We start from the raw sequence: 27,966 nt of genomic DNA, 5'->3' as shown, positions 1-27,966 counted from the left end.
TGTCTCTAAACCTCGTCCTTTTCAGAGTGGGGGGGGCCGTGTTTTTGACTGTTGTTTAAATCCTAGACAGAAAGTCAAAAACACGTCCCCCAGTCCGAAAATGACGGGGCTTAGAGACAAATGGCGAGCGCTTGTTGTTTTATGGCTGTCTTCCCCAGACCGCCATGTTCACAAACTAAGTGCGCAGTGCAACAGGACAGACGCCTGGCCATTGGTTTAAATGAATTACTGCAAGCTAATTTTCGCTGGCTTCTGCGAGAGAAACGAATATACAGAGTACTGCATCAAGTGGGCCCCTCCCCCCCACATCCCCCTTAGGCAGGGCTGCTGAGTCCGGGAATCGCCTTGGCTGCAGTCCGTCTGGGTGGGTGGGGGGGGGGGGGCGCGGTGGTAAGTCAGCTCGCGGGGCATATGGAGCAGCGGGCCCTTTCGGGGTCAGGGGCAACGGAACCAGGATACTCTCCCCCGTTCGAATTTCAGCGGAGTAGGGTTCAGGACTCTGGCCCGCTGGAGCCGGATGTTGCGTGGGTTGAGGAGGGCTAGTACCCCTCCCCCCCCCCTTTCCGCTGCCTTGGGGTTTAGTCTGTGTAGGCCCCGTGTTGGGGTGGGGGGGGGGGGGGGGGGATCTGCAGGCTCCGCAAGGCTCCCCCTCACTTGGGACTGCAAATATCCACAGACCTCGTTACGATGGGGGCAGTGGCGACGCGAGGGCCCTTCCCCGGGTTGCTAATCTCTGAGGCCTCGTCTGGCAGAGGTGGCAGCAGTTTGCACTGCCAGGAGCAGTGCTTGGGGTCCCAGGAAGAACCATCTGCTCGGTGGTGTGAGGTCTTAGGCGCCTGCAGGCAGCTAGCCACCACTATGTCCACCACCACCACCATGTCCACCACCATGTCCACCACCACCACCATGTCCACCACCATGTCCACCACCACCACCATGTCCACCACCATGTCCACCACCACCACGTCCACATCCACCACCACCACGTCCACGTCCTCAACCACCACGTCCACATCCACCACCACGTCCACATCCACCACCACATCCACCACCACGTCCACATCCACCACCACGTCCACACCCACCACCACGTCCACACCCACCACCACGTCCACACCCACCACCACGTCCACACCCACCACCACGTCCACACCCACCACCACGTCCACATCCACCACCACCACGTCCACATCCACCACCACCACGTCCACATCCACCACCACCACGTCCACATCCACCACCACCACGTCCACATCCACCACCACCACGTCCACATCCACCACCACGTCCACCACCACCACCACCAAAACCACCCCCACATCCAAAACCACATTCACAACCACATCCACCACCACATCCAAAACCACCACCATCACATCCACCACCATCACATCCACCACCATCACATCCACCACCATCACATCCACCACCATCACATCCACCACCATCACATCCACCACCATCACATCCACCACCATCACATCCACCACCATCACATCCACCACCATCACATCCACCACCATCACACCCACCACCATCACACCCACCACCATCACACCCACCACCATCACACCCACCACCATCACACCCACCACCACATCACCCACCACCACATCACCCACCACCATAACAAGAGGCGCTGCGGGCCATAACAAGAGGCGCTGCTGGCCATAACAAGAGGCACTGCTGGCCATAACAAGAGGCACTGCTGGTCATAACAAGAGGCACTGCTGGCCATAACAAGAGGCACTGCTGGCCATAACAAGAGGCACTGCTGGCCATAACAAGAGGCACTGCTGGCCATAACAAGAGGCACTGCTGGCCAAAGGCTGCAGACATCTGCATCGGTGTAAGGTTACTGCCCAGAACAGAAACGGTTTCAAACTCCTGAGAAAAGTGTGGAAGTTGTTTGTTTTTTGTCTCAGTTCAAGCAGGAATGATGAGATATAAAGAAAATTCCCATCGCCTCGGGGCGGGTGGGCCCACTTGAGTTTGTGACCATGTAAGTGAGTGGCCTCGTTTCTGGTTTCAAGTAAGAAACCTGAAAGCTACTGGAATAAGATCTTTACATGTCAGACTGGCACAATAGACGAGGACATGATGATGGATGGCCGGATGATCACATTCAGTCCCCGTCCTTTTATAGTCATATAAAATACTGCATCTTGCAGCCAACAATGTGAAACATAACCGCAATGAAGCATATAAAAATGATGGAATGGAATACGGACGAGAGTAATTATCAGCGTCTGAGAATAATTCAAGCATTCCATCCATCGCTTATTGTATTTTTGATACATAACTGCAGGCATATGGCCCATTAGAGAGACTACATTCTTGGAATGGGGCGCCTAACTCTTCAGTGCTAGGTGACCACAAGAAAAATAGGCTGTCAGGATAACAGAGAACAGGGGATGAGTTGAACGGTGAGGTATTTTGTCGTCATGTTTTGGTAATCTTGTGTCCCAAAACCCGATCCCGTTGTTTTGCTTTCATTATGTTATCTATTTTTACCTTGACTTATTTACATTTTACTCCTTGGTCTCCATAGGTTAATTCCTTCACGAGTATGGACTGGTGTATTGCAACCTCCTCCATAAACAAATGTATTAAAAAATAGCTAGACTCTATATATACATAAGTTATTGATATGCATGTAACACTGTAAGGGGTCACCGGAAACTACGTTGTCTATATATGGTGTTGAGCTATCAGCATAAACACAATGTATGTTGTAAGCGGCTGTCAGGCAACATGGGCTCACTGTGCAGGGATCCCGTCAGATCATGCGTGTTCCCCTCATACATGTAAAGCTGCACACAAAATGTGAATGAATATTTCCTTTCCTTTTGCTGTATTTACTGAATGTGTCTCACCTTCAGGAGTTCCCACGCCGGCACCTCACACTGCTTTACTATCTCTGTTATCAGGGCATTGAGAGAGGGGATTGGATTGGACAGTTTGGTAATATTTGCATTTTCTACCATGGTAATTTTCTTCTCCATCTCCTCCAGTCTCCTGTGCAGTGTTTGCTCATTTTCTTTCAGGAGTTGCCGTAGTTTTTCAAACTCAGATTCAATTTTCTGCTTCTCAGTTGTTAACTTGTCCTGTCAGAAGCAAAGAAAAGCTGGTTAGATATTATGAATCTTCCTTTGTTAGGGGCGAGTTATCAGGTGATGTATGTCTCACCCTCACCTGGAATAAGAGAGTGTGAGTAATCAGGTGAGGTATACCCCACCCAAACTTGGAATAGTAGGATGTGAGTTATCAGGAGTGGTATGTCTCATCCAAGGCTAGAAACTAGGGTGCGAGTTATCGGGTAAGGTTTATCCCACTCCAACCCAGAATGGTAGGGTGTGAGTTATCAGATGTGGTATGTCTCACGCTGGCCCGGAATAACAGGGAGTCATTTAGCAGATGTGGGAAAACAAGCTGGGAAAAGAATGGTGCGAGTAATCAGGTGAGGTAAGTCTCACCCTTTCCTGAAATAAGAGGGTGCGAGTTATCAGGTGAGGTGTGTCTCACCCCAGGCTGGAATAGTAGGGTCTGAGTTATCAGGTGAGTTAAGTCTCACCCTAACCAGGAACAAGATTGTGTGAATAATCAGATGATATTTCACAACTCAGGCTGGAATAAGAGGCTGAGAGTTATCAGGTGTGGTATGACTCACCCAAGCATGGAACAGTAGGGCGTGAGCTATCACACACCAAAAGGGCCCTTGGTGTCATGCTTCATCATAGGTGTCTTCCCGCCCCGCTGCGGGACGGGGCGTGCTACGACCTACAACTACGCGGGAGCACTGATTTGAAAAAAACGATGTGTTGTGTAGGAAAGTGAGTGGAAGGCTCATGAGTAAGTGAAGGAGTGAATTTAAAAAGTACCTGGCTCCTATGGACTAGAAAACGTTAATATTCCCAGGAGCTGGTACTGTTAAAAGGTGGGAAAAGGGTTGGAGGTGTATTGCCTCAATGAGCAGTCCCTCCTGTGTCTGTCAATATGTTTCGAAGCCCCCCCGGCTTCCTCTCCTTCCATTCCACAGGCTGGAATGGAAGGGTGTGAGAAATCAGGTGAGATATGTGTCACACTAGCCCGGAATAGTAGGGTGTCAGTGCAATAAGAGGGTGGCAGCTGTTGAAAGAGGAATGTCACTTCCTAGCCTCACCAAGAAAGGCTGGACTTAGAACGTCCGAGGAGATAAACACGCCTCTAGTTGTGGTAGACTGGAATTCTCAGGCTCACACACAATACTCGGAAAATTCACCTCCTCAGAGCAGCCAATACTACTAGAATCAGTAACCCTAAAGGGAGAAAGGGTGGAGTAACTGCGTCAAGGTCCAGCTCACTTACAATAAATCCTCTAGTGTAAAGTTTAGTAAGTGGTGAGCGAGGTCTGGAGCGCAGCACTGCATCTTCACCACACACTCAAGCGGCTTAGAAGTGGTGAAGACTCATCATCCACCCGCTGCATCCTGTGGGATGACTGCGTAACTCATGTCCTATGAGGAGTTAAGCATATCAAGGGTATTCAGTGAACTGTATGATGGTGCACGTTGGGATGCTGAAGTCTCCAGCAGGGTAAATGAGTGTGTCCCCTTGCCTTGAGTGCCCAAAAGCATGTGAATAGACAAACTGACCGAGGGGCACACTCCTATAGCTACACATTAATGCGCACACTCACTACAAGTGTTTATTTGCTTGTAGAAACTCTCAGATGGATATCTCCAGATCATGCAGACAAACTCATAGATGCACACACTCACACATAAATGCATACACATACACAAAGATGAATATAGGGGTGTATAAAATGATAGACTGATAATGTACAAATTCTTGTTTTTGTTTCTTTTTAAAAAGGAAAACTGGGTGGATTTCAGCGCCAATATCCATGGCAATGACTGCAGACTGAATATTTCCCTGATGGGGACCATGACCCACTCTGTGGGGGTGGGGGGACTCGGCTACCACAAGTTACACCTCAATAGGTCAACACACAGACATATGCATAAACACAAGTACACAGCACTCACTGCAGACACTCACCCTCAAGGTTTTATATTGTTTCTCTTCCTTAACTTTAGACTCCAGAAAATATTCTTCCTCTTTCTTCAGAAGCCGCAGCCACTCTTGAAGTTTTACCTGCAGAGATGAGAGAGCAAGAATCCTAAGTGTAGACTGGTAGTGTGTTCCTGAATATAAAGAGCAGTCACTACTGTACCAACTACAAATGCCTTGATAGTAAGTACCAGCAGCACACATCTTGATAGTAAGCGCCGGTCCTAAATATCCAGTAGTAAGTACCAGTCAAACATATCCAGATTTTAAGCATCAATTGTGAAGATCCTGGTTGTACGTACCAGCCGCACATATTGAGATTGTAGGGACTGGGCACAATTATCAAAGACAGGCACAGAAAGAGAGAAGGTCCCGGCCCTATGCAAGGTCTGCAACAGACAAAAGACAGACATAACATGAGCAGGAACCAGCACCCATAAAGGAGCGGCGACAGAGAACAGACACAGTGAAAGAGCAGGCGCCAGACCCACAAGGTCTGCAACAGAGAACAGACTAGCATAGTGAGAGAGCAGGTGCCAGAGGAGACACAACCAGAGGAGGCAACAGCCTCGTACAAAGTCTGCGATGGAGAACAGATAGACAGAGGGAGAGAGCAGGCACCAGCAGTGTCAACAGTCTGTGACAGAGATCAGACACAACCAGAGGAGGCAACAGCCTCGTACAAAGTCTGCGATGGAGAACAGACCGAAGGAGAGAGACCAGCCTCATATAGGGTATGCGACAGAGAACAGACACAGCAAAAGAGCAGGCGCCAGACCCACAAGGTCTGCAACAGATAACAGACAAGCATAGTGAGAGAGCAGGTACCAGATGAGACGCAACCAGAGGAGGCAACAGCCTCGTACACAGTCTGCGATGGAGAACAGACCGAAGGAGAGAGACCAGCCTCATGTAGGGTATGCGACAGAGAACAGACACAGCAAAAGAGCAGGCGCCAGACCCACAAGGTCTGCAACAGATAACAGACAAGCATAGAGAGAGAGCAGGTACCAGATGAGACGCAACCAGAGGAGGCAACAGCCTCGTACAAAGTCTGCGATGGAGAACAAACAGACAGAGGGAGAGAGCAGGCACCAGCAGTGTCAACAGTCTGTGACAGATCAGACAACCAGAGGAGGCAACAGCCTCGTATAGGGTCTGTGACTGAGAACAGACACATACTGCAAGAGAACAGGCGGCAGTCCTACAGGGCCTGTGACACAGAACAGACACAAGAGAGCAGGTTACTAGCCTTATACAGAGTCTGCAAGACAGATACAGCAAGACAACAGACACCTGCCCAAAACAGGGTCTCCGGAAGAGAAGAGAACACACAAAAAGAGAACAGGTACCAGTGTGACAGAGGGTCTTTGGCAGAGAGATACAGGAAGAGAGCAGGCACCAACCCCACACATGGTCTGCGACAGAGAACAGACAGCAGGCACTATACAGAGTTCAAGACAAGGTGCAGGCAGCCCTTTCCACTGTCAGAAACAAGATTCACGCACCAGCCTCTTACATAATCTACAACAGAAAACAGGTGACAGTTTCATTGGTCTGTCACAGGCAAGCAGCGAGACCGAGACAGCAAGAACTACCCTTTACAGGGATCAGACACCAATGTGATACAGGGGCTGCAACTGAGAACAGACAGCAGACACTACCTTCTACAGGGAACAGACACCAAGCAGCTGCAGGGATGAGACACCAGTCTCATACAGGGGCCGCGACTGAGAACAGACAACCATGTAATATCCTCATGCAGAGTCAGCAAAAAGAGCAGATGCCGTACTAGAATAGTTACCAACCGAAATCAGTGTCTCTGGCAGGACAGAGGTAGTCCGATTCAGACCATGAACAGTAGGGTCAGAAACCCTGGCGCAGTGCCCATGTGAAAACCGGCTCCATTTTATTATTCTGTCAGGCCTGGGATATCTTCTTGTGAGTGAGGCCCGTACCACATGCCCCCTCTCCTGGAAAGTGCTTCACAAACTGAGTGTGACTCAACAGCGGATGCAAAACTATGTTGTGAGTCTAGGGTCCATCCACTTGGGTCCTCTGTAAAGGTGGGAGGCTCCCGCTCCATGGCCACCCCATGACACTACTGTCGGTTTGTGGCTGCTGACTATAGCACTGGGGTAGCTTTTACCCATACCCCAGTGTACTGGTTCCCTCCTAAGGTCTGGAGCCAACTAACCCAGGACTAGATATAAACAGACCAGCCGGCCTTTTAACTTTAAGGAGCTCTGCGCCCCACTGAAGAGAAGAGCAGAGGCAGCAATCTTGGCAGTCTTCCTTCTACAGACAAACGCTAAACCCTGGGACTTAGGAATAACCCTTATTGTTGCTGCTGAAGGACCGCGAGGGTGGACATACCCGGATCACCCAGAGCCCAGGGTCAGTGATCGGCAACGTATCATAAAGGTCCGATGCTCTGAACCTGCCCAGACCAGGAGCCTCTGGTCACTGTCTAGCCTGAAGCGCATTCATCCTGTGTGGGGTCCACGAAGGATGCATGCTTCTTCCAGCAAACGAAAAATAGTACTTCACTACACCCTGCATTGCTACAATCTGCTGCGGTGTCTGAGGACCATGTGAGCCCAAGGCCTACAGCCATTCTGATGCTCCACGTATGCAACTGGTGATCACGGCTCTCCAACTGACACACTTTGTGCTCCTTTGCAGCTTCTTGCATAGGTCTCATAGAGTGTATTCACATGTGGTCCCTAAACCCAACAAACTCTCATTGGGCTTTTAAGCAGCCTTCAGTGGGGACCCACTGAGTACATTATAATCCCTGCACATACACAGATATAACTTCAATCGTTTGAGAATCAAAGAATATCAATTTGCTCTTGAATCCTAACCACCGACACACATACCTTGTACTTCTGTGCAGCCTCCTCTACAGGACTTGCTGGGTGTGTTTTATGTTCCTTGGACTCCCGGCAGACCCAGCATATCATCCTTTGATCCTCTGCACAAAACAGCCTCAGATTATTTTCATGTTTCTTGCACAGATTCTCCCCCTGGGGTTTCGCTGGGTGCAGGTGAAACTGTTTTACCATTTCTGCCACGTTTCCCAGCTGCCTGTTGGGTCGGAGGTTTTCCCCGGCAGATGTTCCTCTGCATTCAGGACAGGGGAAGTTTCCATCTCTTCCCTCCCAGCTCTGAGTGATGCAGGAGCGGCAGAAGTTGTGTCCACAATCGATCATCACCGGATCAGTAAAATATTCCAAACAGATGGAGCACGTGGCCTCTTCCTTGAGGTTTCCGAGCTGAGTAGCTGAAGCCATCGTCCTGCAGGAAGTTAAAAACTTTGGCTTCTCTTTCGAAAAGTTGGTGTCGGCGCCTTTGAGTCGAAGCGTGGCTTCGGATTGGCTTACAGTTTGCTGGTTTCCATTGGTTGCTTCTAAAGGCAACACCGACTTTGATTGGCTGGTAGTCTGCCGGCTCCCATTGGTTGATGTAGAAGAACTCGCCTGTACTCCATCCCTTCTCGAGGACAGACACCGACCCGGGGTGTCTGTAATTGTTGGATTTGTTCGCACCTCCCTAATCACAGTATTACACATGTACTGTTGTACTTCTCTATGTGTCCCTTTTATGACTGGGACCGGGTAGAACTGAAGGATAGAAAATATAACAGCAGCCGAAGGAGAAAAAGAAAGGTAGACCTTAAAGTAAACCAAGAAAAGGGGAAAATACACGATTGTAAAATAGGGAGACCGCCTGTCCGTTAATTACACGGTGTTAGATTAAAGGCCGCAGACTCAGATGAGAAGCAGTTTATTGAACAGGATTCTCTGGCACCAGAGGACAACTGTCGCTCCCAACATTCTAAGGTGAGCTTCCTCTCAACATTCTAAAGAGGGGTCATACCAAGGTGGAGGGAGAGAAGGGGTGGAAGGGACGGGAGATACCATTGTATAACAGTAGCATAACAAGTGTAATACAGGCAAAGATTACAACACACGGACTGTCCGTAATTAGCGCACAGTGCCTGAAATTACACGGACTGTCCGTAATTGGCGCACAGTGCCCGAAATTACACAAACTGTCCGTAATTAGAGCACAGTATCCGTGATTACACAGACTGTCCGTAACTGGAGCACAGTGTCCGTAATTACACGGACTGTCCGCAATTGCAGCACAGTGTCTGTAATTACACGGACTGTCCACAGTGTCCGTAATTACACGGACTGTCCGTAATTGGAGCACAGTGTCCGTAATTACACGGACTGTCCGTAATTAGAGCACAGTGTCCGTAATTACACGGACTGTCCGTAATTGGAGCACAGTGTCCATAATTACACGGACTGTCCGTATTTGGAGCACAGTGTCCGTAATTACACGGACTGTCCACAGTGTCCGTAATTACACAGACTGTCCGTAATTGGAGCACAGTGTCCGTAATTACACAGACTGTCCGTAATTGGAGCACAGTGTCCGTAATTACACGGACTGTCCGTAGTTAGAGCACAGTGTCCGTAATTAGAGCACAGTGTCCATAATTACACGGACTGTCCGTAACTGGAGCACAGTGCCCGTAATTACACAGACTGTCCGTAATTGGAGCACAGTGTCCGTAATTACACGGACTGTCCTTAATTAGAGCACAGTGTCCCTAATTACACTGTGTTAGAAATTGGATTTCCAGTTGGCTAAGGCTTGCCCCTGCTCAACCCCTTGGCAACGTGACACGAGCAGTACGGCTGATCCCCCGGGGCAATGTAAGTTAAGTATTTGCGCACGCACCCCTGTAGCGATCTCGTGGTCAAGGGGGCGCATGCCATACCATCCTAGGGTACCCCGTTGTTTGTGTGTCCCACATAGTGTGAGTGACAACGGCCGGAAGCACTACAACTACCAGCATGATACAGGGCAGGCACACGGAGTCACAGGGCGGATCTTACAAAAGCACCTCCCTCCCAATGGGAAGGTGCTTGTCAATCAACCTGAATCGCGTGGAGATGGCGGATGGTGATCCCCGCCGGATTTCAGCTGGAAGATAGAAGTCTGCTGTCCCTGGACAACGTTTCGGACCTTGTTTCCTGGATTTCGGGTGCAGTTCGTGAATTGCGCTAAGTACTGGAACAAAAGGAGTGCGGGCTCGCCTCCTTCGTGTTTATTTCTGTTCCTTTGTTTACTTCGTTAGAGTAATAGCCGTGGTGTCTTTTAAATGCGCGGTTTGCGTTTACCTGGCATTTGAGGGTAAAGGAAAGTCATTGTTAGGGAACGCGTCTGCTGCTTAAAGACACGCTCTCTGAAATACCTTTCAGATCTAGCAAAGGTCACGTTTTGGGTGTCGAGTTCCTCATTGACTCTGTACTGCGTTGTTTTGTAAACAGGGGAATCCTATTTGGATGGTTGCTGTTTTATGTGTAATTCACAGAGGAGCATTACGAACAGACATTTCTCGAACTCGTGTTGTGCAATCAACAACAAAAACTAATACCATGATGAACTTCGTTTCTTGTGTGCTCCTGTTGTTCTGTTCTCTGGCGGCATATGTAGACTGTCCTTTGGGAGGAATTATAAATCAGCATTTCTCCTACGGGTTGAAAATGTCTTCCCTGTTTGTCTTGTCTGCAGTTATGCAAAGAGCCGGAATTACATGGTTGGGTTGTGCGACATTCTGGTGAGTAACAGGAGAAGGCTTCTGGGCTTTACTATTGCTCACAAGAGGATTGGTGTTAATCCTTCTGTTTTGTCATTCCCCTATGCAGTGTGGATACTCCTTCTGATATTACGCAGTCCATTGGCCCGACCCTTGAGGGACCCCACAGAAGACCACCACAGCCTGTTTATAATTTTATCCACTTCCCCTTTTCCCCCCTTGGCACGAAGTCACGCAGAGGGTTAGTAATTCCGCTGTTGGGATCGTGTCTAGGCGGGACTGGGGGCTTATCGCCAGACATCATTTCTGCTGGTCATCAGAACAAGGTTAGTGGCGACTATCTATTCTTGCGCTGCTGCCAATCCCGACAACCCCCCAGCAACAACATCCCAGGCCCCCCACAAAAGGAACTCCACACAAGGTTATAAAAAATAGCCTTTGTATTATCAAACACATTAGATAGTAAACACACACTTTACAATGTGCCAGAGGCACAGGCAGAATTTACAGGGGATTATATACATGGGACAGGGCCACATGGACCACTGTCAGGATTAGGCACTTTTAGTACTAGAGTACTTGTTAGAATTAGCACTTAGAACATAGAATATAAAATCACTGTAGCACAAAATAGAAAATAGAGCACACAACCAGTAATCACTGGTAAAAGGTAAGTACCACCTATGCAACCCTAACCACCTTAAGAAAATATCACACAGGGAACCATGAACGCACTAGTATAACTATACCAGGAAAACAACCACCTAAGCATAAACATACATTTAGGGGTATAGGTCAGACACATGATGCATGAAAACACAATTAGCTGTGTAGGAAGCAACTTTGTACATGATGCATAAAAACACATTCAGAGGTACCAGAACACAGGGTGCGCAAAACATACAACACACAGTACATTTCCTAGCACCCTAAGAAGCACATAACTCACAACAAAGTCCAGGTAAAGACTAAACGTAGCAGCTGCCCACTACTTGCTGGGCAGCTGAGGACAGGGACAGAACAGGGCCTAAACGCTGCAGCTGGCACTAAGTGCTGCGGAACTGGGGAAGGCCAAGGTAGGGATGAAGGAGGGTGACTCACTCTTGAGTCCAAAGTACATGTCCCTTAAGAGCAAAACCTAAACAGTGCAGCTGCCTAGTACTTGCTGGGCAGCTGGAGGACAAAACTGCCATCACCACCCCCTTTTGTACCGCTGGAGGACAAAACTGCGGCATGGGCTCTCACTAGCCCTTGAAACCCAAAACTGCGCCAACTGGGAGCCTTCTAGGCTCGAGAACACTAATATGTGTCTTGGGGCACTCTGACCCCTAAAATAATGATGCCCAATGTAGGGAGCAAAGGCTGGCCCCGAATACTGGGAAGCGCACTGGCGCTTTAGACCACTGGGCATCCTGAAAGGAGAGAACTTGCCCCCCCCACATGTTGGAGCCATCCAGGCTCACCAGCCTCTTAAAGCGAAGGCTAGAGCCACACGGGGCTTCTATAAATTCAGGCCGCACCTGTGGGGGCCACTCAGGCTCTAGAAGTTATTACAAAAACCGTTGGGGCAGCCCACTGCCATCGGGGGCTGCCCAAGCTACCAACACATACTGGGCCTTCAACGGGCAGCACCACTTGGCTGCCCGGAGCCCCCCCCCAGCCCTTTGACACTCACCGGGCTGTTGTGTGGGCAGGGGCTCCTCCTCCCTTGGTGTGGCAGCGCTTCTCCTGCGGGGCTCCCCATGGCTCCTGGGAGCCCCGTGCTGCAGTCAGCGGCCTCGCCGCCAGGTGTGTTCACTGGGCCCCCTCCTGGGACCCGGGGCTTCTCTGGGTATCTCCGGTCTCCCACGGCATACGGGAGACCGGAAAAGCGGGCTATGGCTTCCCCCAGGCAGGGGGAAGCAAAAGAGAGTTAACCCCGGCCCCGCCCGCAGTAAGGCGGGCGCGGGCCGGACTTCCGGTTTTGCGCGTAGGGCTGTGGCGGTGATCTCTCTGGCATAAGGAGGGGTGGGCACCCTCGGTATACAAATTAAGAGTAGAAACGGAGTGGGCACCTGTTAAGGTGCATGTACCTGGCAAATAAGCAAGGTGGGCACTTTTGCCAAAAATCAGCCAGGGGGGGGGAAACCCCACGCCGGGGAATCCCTCGGAAACAAGGGCAGCATCACGCTGCCAACAGTAGTTGCCGCAAACGAGGAGTACGCTCCCTCCATGACAGAGCATTCTAGAAATAAAGCGCTTCCAGGGAAAATCCAGCGCTCACAAGCCCATTATTTTAAAAGTACAGCAGACAGGGTTCCAGGACAAGGGAAGGTTTCCTGGTCAGAAGTCCCCCAAGGCATCCAGGGGCTGGGCAGGGCCCAGGGAGGCAAGCCTTCCCCTGGGCCCAAGCAGCAGCAAGCCCCTGGTAGTTTCAAGTTGGCAAACAAGAGCCTTTTACAAGAGGTCACAGCCTCTTTTTATACACAAAAATCCCTTTGTCTAAAGGTGCAGGGTGGGGGCAAAACCAGGCGCAGCTTGTTTGGGAGCACTCTTGATGGGCTCAGCCCCTCTCCCTATTCACTGGCCATGCTAGGGTCATTAGACGCACCACAGGAGGCGGAGCCAGCATTGTGTGGGGAAAGCCCAGCCCTATTCAGGTCCCAGGTGCACTCCCCCCTCACATCAGCATGCTAATCTCAACACTCACCACCGGGGCAGACCCATCCTGACTCCTGGAGCCAGGCTCACCAGCCAGCTCCAGCCAATCACACGCCAGGCACAAATTACACAACCATGCCAACTTCTGGAAGTGGCACTTCCACACTAGACACAATCACGCCGCATCATTGCGCAGCATTTAATCACACGAGTCCGCACATACCAAACTCGCACCTGCACTCCTCACGCCTCAGGAACTACCAGGGACACACACATTCCCCATGCATTCCTATGGGAGAGCAGGCAAATCTCACACACGCACTCAGAGTGCACGCACTTTACACTGCGCCACAGTGCTAAAGTGCGCCAAGACCAGAAATCATTATAATCATTCCAGAGTTCAAATGCAAAAAGTTCATGGGTGAACCTGCCAGAAGGGCCAAGTCCAACACACGGACTGTCCGTAACTGGAGCACAGTGTCCGTAATTACACAGACTGTCTGTAATTAGAGCACAGTGTCCGTTGTTGGTTAGTGAAGTCACAAGGGGCCGCATTTGCACGGGGAGATGTCACAGGATCACAGGATGTTGAGCATACACAGGCTCGAAGATGGTTCCCTAATTCCAAGGCCGGCAGCTCTGGCTCGTCAGAACCAGAGGCGCAACTAGAGCCACATTTTCGGGGGGATAATTCTTCTAGCGATAGTCCGAGTGGAGAGGAGGGCTCTAAGAAGCAGTGAAAACACAACACAGTCTTATTAGCAAGTAAATGGTCTTTTAAAGACCTGTGAAGTACTCGGGTGCGGCTGCGATAAGACGGTCGCCAGCCCACAGCAGCTCAAAAACTGTCTGTGTGTAGCCCAGGAAGCGCTCTCAGCCCGGGCTGACACGCACGACACAGAATGAATGAATGAATATAAGCTTTATAAAGCGCAAACTCTGCCCAGGGGTGTTAAGGCGCTGGGCTATTCCACAGACACGGAAGAACGAAAACAAAATTGTGACTGGAAATAGCCAGTTTACACGGTCTGAGACTAACTATGTCTAAATATGAGCGCATGTGTAATTATCGAGCGCTTGTCTTATTATCGACTTAAGATAGAAAGTGTTCCTACTGTCACAGAGAGTATCAGCACAATAAGACGGATACCCAACATCAGATGCGCAATATCAGAATGTAAATATCTCTCTGTGACAGTAGGAACACTTTCTATCTTAAATCGTTCTTCCGTGTCCGTGCATACTTGTGACTACGCAAGGAGCTCACTCACTTAGAGACATGCATGCTGAAAACCACAACCACGCATGACCTTTTGAACAAGATATGTGTTTATAGTATGTCTACATATGATTAATGGGATGTAAATAAACCTATAACTCCGACTCACAAAGTGCACCAGAATATTGCAGTGAGCACATCACTTGCGTAAGGAGAATGAAGCAGAACAAAGAGTTATTGCAATGTTTCTTTACATGTTGTCTTTGTCCTTTATGCTGTATGTTTTTCTCTTACAGATTTTAACTAGCAGGTGGGTCCCTAAGTACGGCTACACTAACACATACTCAGCACATCTTAGTGTGTGTGCTGAAAATTATTCACACAAACTCACAAGGCTATCTCCACTTTTGTAGCCACCTCACAACTCACGTTCTTTTGGTCCTGAAGAAAGCCTCATTACTATTGGGGAGGCTGAAACATGTCGACTAGTACTTAGGGGATATTGAAGACCCATTTTTAATCTTCATTATATCCCCGCTTTGTTTTTAGACCTATCCTAGGACCCTATGAATACATCTTTTCCCGGTTGGGCATCCTGAGACATTTTTAACCTCATCATTTTTTGAGCACACACCGCGCTGTCAAATCAAAACCCGCTCCGCTGTTACTCAGGCGTTGAAGCACAGCAGGGTTGCACTCGGCAGCCCAGCAAGGGAACCCGATGATGAAGCATGCCACCAACTAGGTTGGTGGGTGAGGGTTCTTCTTACAAATCCATTGGATTTTTGTGCTCCAGTGCTTGGCACTGAGTCTGTAAAACTAAAGGATTATTTAGTGAGTCCGTCCACGTTGTTGCATTTATTGTCAATCAGGGGAAGAGTACGTACCTGCTGTTCTTCCTCGCTCTCCCTTTGATTCCTCAATAATGAAAATAAGACACTGAGCATTACATTATGGCCAGGAAAAGGACAAGAACTAGAAGGGATATTGGGGTAAATTAAAGAGTAGGTTAGACCAGAAATAAAGGAACAATTAACAGAATGTGTTTATAGATAGTAGGTGACTGCAAGTGCCCGTTCAGCAATCTTTCTTCCAATGCACCAAGAGCATAATCTACGGAGACTCAAAAATCGAAGAGGATAAATGAGATGACGTTTACCACTCAGCAGGCAGTGTGAAAAACTGGCATCTTCTGCCACACATTCCTTCTTAAAAATCCATTTGAGCTTATACTCAGGATTTATATGAATCTAAGGGGTTGTATGAAAAATCAGCCCTTTAAATTCTGTTAGGTTTCCTCACATTTGATTTAAAACTAGTTTGAGCAGGTGGGCTTTAAGCTAACTAGCGGCCAGAGCTATAATAACAAGCATTGGCATAGACAATAGGCCTCGCCTTTGGGACCTTATAAGTGTTTAGCCATGTGCCGCACATTGCTTTATTGTCCTTTAGCTCAAGGAACAGTGCTATGCAGTTTTGGTAGCAGTCTCACAAAAGCCTATCCAAGGAAGGTGTTAGACCTGGCACCTTGGCGTGAGTTTCCCTTCCACTTTTTGCTGGTGTGCCTCCGATGTTTTGCTGGTTTTCCGATACTCAGGGCACTGCGCCACGGCCGACCCATGCCGCAGTGCAAGTGCTCCCTACTGTAAATTGTACATGTGATTGATGTCCATGATTGGTGCATTGGATTTACTGTTAGTCCCTAGTAAAGTGCACTAGGAGTGCCAGGGCTTGTGAATGCCAATACTGCTAGTGGGCCTGCAGCGCTGGTTGCGCCACCCACAGAAGCAGCCTTAAGATGTGTCTAGGCCGGGGGTCTGCCATTGCAGAACCTGCGTGCAGTCTCGTACTGTCATGCTGGCTGGGCAAGTGCACCCACTTGCCAGCCCCTGAACCTTCCCTTGACTTCATATTAGTCACCCCTATGGTAGGCCTGAGGGCAGGGTGCATTGTAAGTGTAAGGTAGGACAAGCCCTGATGTGTGTGGCATGTCCTAGTAGTGAATTACAACTAAATTCGTATTTCACTATTGTAAGGCTACCTGCTTCCGTTAGGCTAGAATGGGCTGCTGGAATTATTACACTCTATAATCCCCGCAGGCTCAGGGAGCATGGTAGAGAGTCATGTTTAGTATGCCTGAACTCAGAATAATAAAAGATCTCTTTTAGTAAAGTTTATTTTAATATCCTGTGTTTGCAAATGCTACTTTTAGAAAGTTAGCATTTGCTTGCCTAACCATTTCAGCCCGCCTCTGCTGGTATGTGTATCTGACTGTCTGGGATGTGTGAGTGACAGGGCTGGGGGATGACAGGTGGTGAATGCGAAGATTGCACCTTAGTGGGAGGTAGGAGTGGCTCTTGACTCTGAATCTTGCTGTGCTCTGCCACTACAATGCTGGCTCCACCCTCCTGGGGAGCGACTGATGACTCAGCCGACACCTGGCCCAGGAAGGGCGAAGCCCCATCAACAAGGTACTTCTGGCTGCCCCTGTCCACACAATGCTGGCTCCACCTCCTGTGGGGCGTCTGATGTGCCTGCCCCTCACACTGAAAGCAGAAGCCGGACTGCACCCAGCGAAGTACTCAAGGACTGAAAGTGGCTATGCAAAGGCCCCCCTGGCCTGCAAGAACAAAAGAAATGCAGTATAAAAGTAGGAGCCCTGCTCCTTGTAAATTAGATCCTGTTTGTGCTACAGAAAGAACTCTGCCCGACGAGAAGGACCTGGAAGGACAAGGCGGAGTGCTGTCACTGGCCTGTGTCTGGTACCTTGCTGCAGAAGGAGAGGAAAAGAAAAGACTACAAGAAGACTTTTGCTTTGTGAAACTTTGTGCCAAACTCTGCTGAAGAGATCTCCAAGGGCTTGCTGCTGAACTTGCCCCCTGACCAGCGCCCCAGGACCAGTGGGCTCTACACCCTGAAGAGAGCGACTGTGTGTGCTGCTTATCGCTGCAGTACTGACGGAGGAGTCTGGAAGCGCTGGGCAATCCTGCCACGCTCCCCGTAATCCAAGGCATCGACATCCCCCCAAGCACCGTGACCGGGGCCCAAAGCAACAGCGAGAGCAACGTGAGGTCCAGCCGCCGCTGGCCCGAACACCGTGACCGCCTCTGCACCGGGAGCCCGAGAGCAACGTGAAGGAGGACCTGTCCGGTCCAAGCTCCCGAATTGACTGCGCTTCGAGCCGTCAATCCACCTGCGAAGACGGACAGCCGCCCTGTGATAACCCCCCTCTGGTCGGTATCCTGCCCGACAGCTCAGCTGGGAGCGCACAGCTGCAACCGGCACTTGTCTGGGTACGTCCTGCACTTGAGGACCGTACTGCCACTTGCCGCCACCACACAGCCGCCGCCTCCAGGGTCGGAGCGAACGCCAAAGGAAGGACCCTGCCGCCACTGAACACTGCCGCCCCGGATGACCCGTGACCTGCCCGGCTGAGAGCCGCAGCGAACAGCGACCCCGGAAAAGCAACGCGACGTGGGACAGCTCCCCTGGAAGCCGCCCGCTCCACAAGGATTTGAAAGGTACTGTGTTGTATCCTCACGGTGCGAGCGTTCTGCAACTTGAGCTCTCACCGCGCTATCTGCTCCCAACGCGAGCCGCCTCTGAAACCGAGGCTCGCACGGCTCCTGGTCCTCGGAGCCCACGCGGGAAGCGGGAACTCTGGCCGACCGGGCCCGATCTCCTCTCTGAAGCGAGCGGAGACAGCGGAAAGCGCACTGAGGCGCTACAAGACACTGAACCTTGTTGAACCTGGGCAGAAGGCCCAAAAGATCGCTTATTGCTAAGAAAGAACTGTGGCAACCTGAACTTAAGTAACCTGGAACCGCTATTGAAAGTTTGACAACTGTATGTACAAGCCTGCTTGAAATTTATATAAAGATATATATTTTTACAAATACAGTTTGGTGTCATTGTGTGGTGGGTTGGTTGTGACGGTGTAATATTGCAAATGTTTAACCCTAAGTGCCCCCAGAGATTAGCCTAAGACTGCTTAAGCCACACTACCTAGAGGGTAAGCAGAGGTTGTCTTGAAGGTAACCCTCAGCCCTGACGAGGAAGAGAGAGTCCCTGCTTGTCGCTAGTGTTGCACTGCGCCAACTAGAGACTCCCCCTTCCTACATTGGTGGCAGCGGTGGGATTTTCGAATTTACATTTGCAGTGTTTATACCTTAACTTCTGACCATTGCACAGTGATTTCAGTCCAGTTACTTGGCCACAGGTTTTGTTGTAATTTTGCCAAGAGAGGATCCCTAGCGAAGAAACCATGCCGGGCACAAAGAGCCTGGATGGAGCGGAGTCCACGACCTCTGAGATGTTGGAGGTGGAATGGGATGCAGCAAAGCTGGATAAATACACCAGAGTTGAACTGAAGTTTTTTTGCAAGAAACTCAAGGTTCCGCACGCCGGTTGCAAGAACAAACCGGAGCTCTACAAGGCCCTGAAAGCCTGGATAGAGTCCAGAAAGTCCCCTGAGGATCAAGATGCCCTTGAGGATCAGGATGCAACTGAGGAGCAGAGTGCACCTGTGGATCTGGTGGATCTCGAAAAGCAAGACAGCGTGCACAGCTTTGGTAGAGGCCTGTCGCCAGAGGAGCTGGCGGACAGGAAAGAAACGAGGGATCATGAAAGAAAGCTGGCAGAATTAAAAATCCAACTGGAGCTTGAAACCAAAAGAATGGCGCTGGAAGAGCGAAAGCACCAAATGGATTACGAATTGAAAAAGAGGGAGATGAGTCTAAAGGAGAGAAACTTGGATCATCCTCCCTCTGGTGGCAGCACAACGCCGGTGCAGGTAGAGTCAAGAGTGCACATCCCCAAAGATGTAGTTAAAGAGTTCTTTAAGGGGGATGACATAGGACAGTGGTTTAGGGCATACGAGGTAGCCATGTCCTCCCACCGGGTCCCTGACAAGGATTGGAGAGCGGGGTTGTGGGGAAGGTTCCTGAGCAAAGGGCGGGACACCCTGCTAGATTTGCCCGTTGAAAATCAGAGATCCTATTCCCACATGAAGGAAGCTTTAATGAACAGGTATGGCTTACCCCTGAAATGTATAGACAGAAGTTTAGGGGGTGTACTAAGCGGCCTGGGAATACGTATGTGGAGTATGTGACTTATTTTTGCAGAGCGCTGGATAGTTGGGTGAAGGGTAGCAAGGTGAATGATTTTCAAGTTCTCTTTGATTTAATTGCATGGGAGCACTTGTCTGATCACTGTTTTCCTGAGTTACGCCAACACCTGATCGATAGCAAGCTGTCCAACCCGAGGAAGCTTGCTGAGGAGGCGGACCGCTGGCTCAGCACCAGGGTCCACAAGGGTCCAGTGGGAGACTCCGCCAAGGGTGGGCAGGGTCCCCAGCAGAAGAGTGGGGGGACAAGGGAAAACAGAAAGGGTTCCAAAAAGGCCCCCAAAGTAATCCCCAAGGGGACCAGCAGAAAGGTTGTCAGCCTCCCCCACCCCCAAAGCAGAATGGGGCCCGACAGGTAAACCTGTTCCAAAGGGGCCCTTCAATTGTTTCAAATGTGGTGAGCCGGGGCACATATCTAGTGACCCCAAGTGTCGCCTGTTTGGAAAACCCGCACCCACTGGTGCTCCGCCCCGTCAAGTGACTAGTGTTCACTTAGGAGAAGAAGTGATGGTCCCGGGGGGTGGAGATCCCGTTCACATGACCCTAGTCTCACTAGGAGACAGTGAGATGACCCCTACAAACTACCTGCCCTCTAACACTAAGAAACATGGGCAGGTGGTGATCATAAATGGTAAGGAAGCTGAGGCTCTTAGAGATACAGGAGCCAGTGTGACTGCAGTGAGGCAGCACCTGGTGTCTCAAGAGCAGGTTGTACCCCATGCCTACTGTAGGGTTATCAACGCTGATAATTCAGAGAGTCAGTGTCCGATGGCTCAAGTTCCCTTCGAGTGGGGGGGGGGGGTCTCTGGTACTCTGCAGGTCTGTGTGAGGAAAACCATGCCTGTTGACTGTTTGCTAGGGAATGACTTGGAGCACTCCCCTTGGGAAAAGGTGGAGAAGACGACTCACCTGAGGATGGTGGGTCTGCCTGACTGGGCGTGCGTGACCACCCGGTCGATGGCAGCCAGTAGGGGTGATCAAGAGGTCCTGGGGCCTGAAGGAGAGGCCCAGGAACCGGTCTTAGGGAGAAGGCGCAGGGGGCGGGGGAAACCGGCCCCTGACGTTCCCACGGTCCAGGAGGAAGCAGACCTCGAGGGGGATGCCCTGGAGCCTACAGGGGAACAGATTGCCGAGCTGGGGGACCTGCCTGAGCTGACCCATTGGCAGCAAGAAGGAGGACCCTCCAGGGAGGAATTCTGCAAGGAGCAGAAAGAGTGCCCTTCTCTCGTGGGTATGCGGCAGCAGGCTGCAGACCAGGCCAATGGCGTTCAGGCCAAAACACATTATGTGTACTGGGAGAACGACCTCCTGTATTCAGAGCCTAAGGCTGCTGAACCTGGGTCAGCCCGTGTGCTGGTGGTACCCCAGAAGTTCAGAGCCTTCCTACTGGGTCTGGCTCACGATGTGCCTTTAGCAGGACATTTGGGGATGGACAAGACCTATGACAGGCTTGTCACCCACTTTTACTGGCCCCAAATGCACAAGAGCTCAGATGCTCATTGTAGGACCTGTCCGACTTGCCAGGCAAGTGGGAAGAGCGGAGGGAAGAACAAGGCTCCCCTCCAACCCTTCCCTGTGGTCGGTACGCCATTCCAGCGAGTGGGTATTGACATTGTTGGGCCTCTGGACCCCAAGACAGCCATGGGCAACAGGTTCATCCTGGTCTTGGTGGATCATGCCACCCGGTACCCTGAAGCCATCCCTCTGAGGACAGTGACGGCCCCCGTGGTGGGGCGTGCACTGATGGGAATTTTCTCACGAGTAGGATTCCCTCTAGAGGTGGTGAGCGACAGGGGGACCAACTTCATATCCAAGTATATGAAGTCCCTTTGGCAAGAGTGTGGTGTAACTTACAAGTTCACCACGCCTTACCATCCCCAAGGTAACGGGTTGGTTGAGAGATTCAACCGAACCCTGAAAGGCATGATCATGGGCCTAGAAGGTCCAATGAGGCGTAAGTGGGACGTCCTTTTACCATGCCTGCTCTTTGCATATCGCGAGGTACCACAGAAGTCCCTAGGGTTCAGCCCCTTTGAACTGCTGTACGGTCACCCCGTGAGAGGACCACTGAGTTTGGTAAAGGAAGGCTGGGAGCAATCTCCCAGGAAACCTCCCCAGAATGTATATAGCTACATGCTGGCCTTCAGAAACCAGACCAGGCGCTTCAGACAACTTGCCGAGGCAAATCTGGAAGCAAGCCAGGAGGAGATGAAGCGGTGGTACGACCAGAATGCCACTCTGGTCGAGCTTCAGCCTGGACAAGAGGTGTATGTCCTGGCCCCAGTGGAACCCTGTGCCCTTCAGGATAAGTGGACAGGTCCATTTGAGGTTGTGGAGCGCAAGAGCCCAGTGACATACTTGGTGAACATGAAGACGCCCAGGAACCCTTTGAGGGTCCTACATGTCAACCGCCTCAAGCCCCACTTAAGAAGGTCCGAAGTGGGCATGTTGTTGGCAACTGATGATGGAATGGAGGAGGAGTCGGAGCCTCTTCCTGACCTCCTAGTGGCCTGTGAGAAAGATGGGTCAGTGGATGGAGTTAACCTCTCACCCACCCTGACCCCCGAACAACAGGAAGACTGCCACCAGTTGCTGGGGCAGTTTCCAGATCTGTTCTCCCTGGTTCCGAGTGTCACAGATTGGTGCGTCCATGATGTGGATACAGGAGACAGCTTACCTGTAAAGCATAAGGCTTACAGAGTGACTGACAGGGTCAGGGCCTGCATCAAGGAGGAGGTCTCCAAGATGCTTGCCCTTGGGGTGGTTGAGTCTTCCAGCAGTCCTTGGTCCAGCCCCGTGGTCTTGGTCCCAAAGGCTGCTGCGCCGGGAGCCACACCCGAACTCCGGTTCTGTGTGGACTACAGAGGACTCAATTCAGTCACGAAGACTGACGCGCACCCCATCCCCAGAGCTGATGAGCTCATTGATCGTCTAGGGGCTGCCCGGTTCCTCAGCACGTTTGATTTAACGTCTGGGTACTGGCAGATCGCCTTGACCGATGGGGCAAAGGAGAGGTCGGCATTCTCTACACCAGATGGGCATTTCCAGTTCCGGGTTATGCCATTTGGGATGAAGAATGCCCCTGCCACCTTTCAGAGATTGGTCAACCAGGTGTTGGCTTGGCTGGATGAGTTCAGTGCCGCCTACCTGGATGACATCGCGGTGTTCAGTGGCACCTGGCCAGAACACCTGCGACACCTCTGGGAAGTGTTGATGGCCCTGCGCAGAGCAGGCCTCACAATCAAGGCAAGCCAGTGCCAGATTGGGCAGGGTTCAGTGGTGTACTTGGGACACCAAGTGGGGAGTGGCAAGGTGGCACCCTTGCAACCCAAAATTGAGACCATCCTGGCTTGGGAACCCCCCAAGACCCAGACTGCCGTGAGAGCCTTCCTGGGGCTCACTGGGTATTACAGGAGGTTTGTCAAGGGCTATGGCACGATTGTGACCCCCTTGACAGAGCTGACTTCGAAGAAGCAGCTCGGGAATGTGATTTGGACTGACACCTGTCAGAAGGCTTTTGACACCCTGAAGACTGCCATGTGCACGGCGCCCGTGCTCCTGGCTCCTGATTTCTCCAAGGAATTCATAGTGCAAACAGACGCTTCAGAGCATGGTCTAGGGGCTGTTCTTTCACAGATGACTGAGGAGGGCTTTGACCAACCCATAGCCTTCATCAGTAGGAGGTTACTTCCTCGGGAAAGTAGGTGGAGTGCAATAGAGCGTGAAGCATTTGCTGTGGTCTGGGCGCTAAAGAAGCTAAGACCCTACTTGTTTGGGTCTCACTTCCGAGTTCAGACGGACCACAGGCCCCTCAGATGGTTGATGCAAATGAGGGGTGAGAACTCGAAACTGTTGAGGTGGTCCATTTCTCTACAGAGTATGGACTTTACGGTGGAACACCGCCCTGGCACAGATCACGCCAACGCTGACGGTCTGTCCAGGTTTTTCCGCCTTAGTGATGTGGAACTCCCTGGGGAAGGGTAGTTCCCCCCACATTTCAGCTGGAGGGGACACGTGTTAGACCTGGCACCTTGGCGTGAGTTTCCCTTCCACTTTTTGCTGGTGTGCCTCCGATGTTTTGCTGGTTTTCCGATACTCAGGGCACTGCGCCACGGCCGACCCGTGCCGCAGTGCAAGTGCTCCCTACTGTAAATTGTACATGTGATTGATGTCCATGATTGGTGCATTGGATTTACTGTTAGTCCCTAGTAAAGTGCACTAGGAGTGCCAGGGCTTGTGAATGCCAATACTGCTAGTGGGCCTGCAGCGCTGGTTGCGCCACCCACAGAAGCAGCCTTAAGATGTGTCTAGGGTCTGCCATTGCAGAACCTGCGTGCAGTCTCGTACTGTCATGCTGGCTGGGCAAGTGCACCCACTTGCCAGCCCCTGAACCTTCCCTTGACTTCATATTAGTCACCCCTATGGTAGGCCTGAGGGCAGGGTGCATTGTAAGTGTAAGGTAGGACAAGCCCTGATGTGTGTGGCATGTCCTAGTAGTGAATTACAACTAAATTCGTATTTCACTATTGTAAGGCTACCTGCTTCCATTAGTCTAGAATGGGCTGCTGGAATTATTACACTCTATAATCCCCGCAGGCTCAGGGAGCATGGTAGAGAGTCATGTTTAGTATGCCTGAACTCAGAATAATAAAATATCTCTTTTAGTAAAGTTTATTTTAATATCCTGTGTTTGCAAATGCTACTTTTAGAAAGTTAGCATTTGCTTGCCTAACCATTTCAGCCCGCCTCTGCTGGTATGTGTATCTGACTGTCTGGGATGTGTGAGTGACAGGGCTGGGGGATGACAGGTGGTGAATGCGAAGATTGCACCTTAGTGGGAGGTAGGAGTGGCTCTTGACTCTGAATCTTGCTGTGCTCTGCCACCACAATGCTGGCTCCACCCTCCTGGGGAGCGACTGATGACTCAGCCGACACCTGGCCCAGGAAGGGCGAAGCCCCATCAACAAGGTACTTCTGGCTGCCCCTGTCCACACAATGCTGGCTCCACCTCCTGTGGGGCGTCTGATGTGCCTGCCCCTCACACTGAAAGCAGAAGCCGGACTGCACCCAGCGAAGTACTCAAGGACTGAAAGTGGCTATGCAAAGGCCCCCCTGGCCTGCAAGAACAAAAGAAATGCAGTATAAAAGTAGGAGCCCTGCTCCTTGTAAATTAGATCCTGTTTGTGCTACAGAAAGAACTCTGCCCGACGAGAAGGACCTGGAAGGACAAGGCGGAGTGCTGTCTCTGGCCTGTGTCTGGTACCTTGCTGCAGAAGGGGAGGAAAAGAAAAGACTACAAGAAGACTTTTGCTTTGTGAAACTTTGTGCCAAACTCTGCTGAAGAGATCTCCAAGGGCTTGCTGCTGAACTTGCCCCCTGACCAGCGCCCCAGGACCAGTGGGCGCTACACCCTGAAGAGAGCGACTGTGTGTGCTGCTTATCGCTGCAGTACTGACGGAGGAGTCTGGGAGCGCTGCCACGCTCCCCGTAATCCAAGGCATCGACATCCCCCCAAGCACCGTGACCGGGGCCCAAAGCAACAGCGAGAGCAACGTGAGGTCCAGCCGCCGCTGGCCCGAACACCGTGACCGCCTCTGCACCGGGAGCCCGAGAGCAACGTGAAGGAGGACCCGTCCGGTCCAAGCTCCCGAATTGACTGCGCTTCGAGCCGTCAATCCACCTGCGAAGACGGACAGCCGCCCTGTGATAACCCCCCTCTGGTCGGTATCCTGCCCGACAGCTCAGCTGTGAGCGCACAGCTGCAACCGGCACTTGGCTGGGTACGTCCTGCACTTGAGGACCGTACTGCCACTTGCCGCCACCACACAGCCGCCGCCTCCAGGGTCGGAGCGAACGCCAAAGGAAGGACCCTGCCGCCACTGAACACCGCCGCCCCGGATGACCCGTGACCTGCCCGGCTGAGAGCCGCAGCGAACAGCGACCCCGGAAAAGCAACGCGACGTGGGACAGCTCCCCTGGAAGCCGCCCGCTCCACAAGGATTTGAAAGGTACTGTGTTGTATCCTCACGGTGCGAGCGTCCTGCAACTCGAGCTCGCACCGCGCTATCTGCTCCCAACGCGAGCCGCCTCTGAAACCGAGGCTCGCACGGCTCCTGGTCCTCGGAGCCCACGTGGGAAGCGGGAACTCTGGCCGACCGGGCCCGATCTCCTCTCTGAAGCGAGCGGAGACAGCGGAAAGCGCACTGAGGCGCTACAAGACACTGAACCTTGTTGAACCTGGGCAGAAGGCCCAAAAGATCGCTTATTGCTAAGAAAGAACTGTGGCAACCTGAACTTAAGTAACCTGGAACCGCTATTGAAAGTTTGACAACTGTATGTACAAGCCTGCTTGAAATTTATATAAAGATATATATTTTTACAAATACAGTTTGGTGTCATTGTGTGGTGGGTTGGTTGTGACGGTGTAATATTGCAAATGTTTAACCCTAAGTGCCCCCAGAGATTAGCCTAAGACTGCTTAAGCCACACTACCTAGAGGGTAAGCAGAGGTTGTCTTGAAGGTAACCCTCAGCCCTGACGAGGACGAGAGAGTCCCTGCTTGTCGCTAGTGTTGCACTGCGCCAACTAGAGACTCCCCCTTCCTACAGAAGGGAATGCAATTCCTGCTTCAAGTGGACTTTTTAAACAAGCAAGGCTTGGGTCCTCTGAATGTCTGGACTGGACCACTACAATAGTAGGAAACAAACAGAGTGCCCAGACAAACTGTTAATACAGTAATGAGTAAAGAAGACCTTCTAAAGTCTATGTGTTTATTTCACCTAACTAATAACTTTTTATAAAGACAAGATTATGCCATTTAGTCATGTCATTAAATGCTTAACACTTCCTTTAGATGCACATTGTCAAATAATGATACTTTTCACATAAAGCAAACTTGGACACATCAAACCACACCTTTGTGAGAGAGCACAGTACAAAGAAATCAAAACATGAAGTAAACATACATGAGTAATAATAACTAATACAATTGACCAGTCCTTATTTTAAAAAAAAACACTAGGCGGACACTATCATGTTCCTACAACAAGGTCTCTGCCTATTGTCCTGCCTGTGACATGAGTAATGGGGTTACACAATGTCAACAGGTGTTTTCTAGGCGGGAAACACCTATTTTGACTAATTCCCCCAAGACACGCCCTATGGTAGTGTAACGAGGTAGGGATGCGTACCCCTCGTGAATGGTGGAGTCCTTGCCCTGCTGACCATACATCGCCTTCTTATTTACAGACTGAACAGTGGAAGGACGGTCTGAACGGCCCTGACGACTAGGAAGAAAATAGCGGCTCCTTTAACTGGGCGTTCGCTTCTGAGGAGGAGGAACCGCCCCCAAAGGACGTCAGCGAGACAAGACTGGTCAAAAGTCGGGAAGCGATGTACGCAGGGTGTGTGATCACCCCGGAGGAGCGGAAGGCGGAAGCAAGCGGCACGGAGCAGAGCAGAGGAAGCGGAGGAGACGAAGATAGAGGCATCCCGAAGGAACATCGCGGAGAAGACGGAGGGACTGAGAACGGAGGAAAGCCAGGAGGCCAACGACCCAGTGAACCGCCGTGTGGCTGTCACAGGTACGGCGGCGTTGGGCAGCCTGGGTGGGGAGCCGGAGTGCTTGAGAGTAAATAGTGTAAAATTCCCAGTTCGTCCCTCCCCTCTGTAGTTACCCTTCCCTTCCATTACCCTTTTCCTCCCCGGTACCTCACCTCCACCCTCCCTTGTTCACCGAGCACTGTACAAAGATTGAGCACGTTTCACTGGGTTTGTCCTCACATTGCCCGGTCCCTCTTGGTGCACCACCCCTAGAGGACTTGATCTAACGGCCTCCCTCTTTGTTGGTCTCTTGCATGTCACGGAGCCGGCGGTATCCAGAGTGACGACCCACCAATCCCCAACAAAAGACGGGAGAAGACCACCTCCACGGACCCAAGTGCTTTTGCCAGAGAGAGATTGACCCTGCGGAACCGAAAGACGTTTATGTCCAAACCCCTGAGACCTATAAAAATAAAACCATCTTTGACCTCACTACCTGGTGTCGCGGTCATCCCTACTCCCACGCCCACAGGTAGTTAACCCATTCTCTAGAGCCAATGGGTTGAGAACCCTACAGCCAGCAAGTTGGGGTTCAAAATGTGAAAAGGATCATTATTTTACAATGTGCATCTAAATGAAGTGTTGCACATTTAATGACATGACTAGATGGCATAATCTTGTCTTTATAAACAGTTATTAGTTAAGTGAAATAAATCACATAGACTTTAGAACTCTTGGTCTAAGGTTTTATTTACGCATTAATTT

The 27,966-nt window shown here is 51.0% G+C and overlaps 1 protein-coding gene across 1 annotated transcript in view; it reads right to left on the bottom strand.

Annotated features, from left to right (window-relative positions):
• Nucleotides 1-8,391, bottom strand: part of LOC147710192 (E3 ubiquitin-protein ligase TRIM11-like) — a 64,816-nt gene extending 56,425 nt beyond the window's left edge. Inside the window, exons 1-3 of the mRNA XM_086920874.1 lie at nucleotides 7,938-8,391; nucleotides 5,044-5,139; nucleotides 2,877-3,107 (exon numbers count right to left, since the gene is read on the bottom strand). Coding sequence (XP_086777000.1) covers nucleotides 2,877-3,107; nucleotides 5,044-5,139; nucleotides 7,938-8,351 — 741 coding nt within the window. The 5' untranslated portion in view covers nucleotides 8,352-8,391. The remainder of the gene's footprint in view (nucleotides 1-2,876; nucleotides 3,108-5,043; nucleotides 5,140-7,937) is intronic.
• Nucleotides 8,392-27,966: the final 19,575 nt, after the last annotated feature.

Source organism: Lissotriton vulgaris, chromosome 5 (genome assembly GCF_964263255.1).
Source record: "Lissotriton vulgaris chromosome 5, aLisVul1.2, whole genome shotgun sequence".
NCBI lineage: Eukaryota > Metazoa > Chordata > Amphibia > Caudata > Salamandridae > Lissotriton > Lissotriton vulgaris.
Note: the sequence above shows the minus strand (reverse complement) of the source record. Positions and strands in the feature narration are given on the sequence as shown.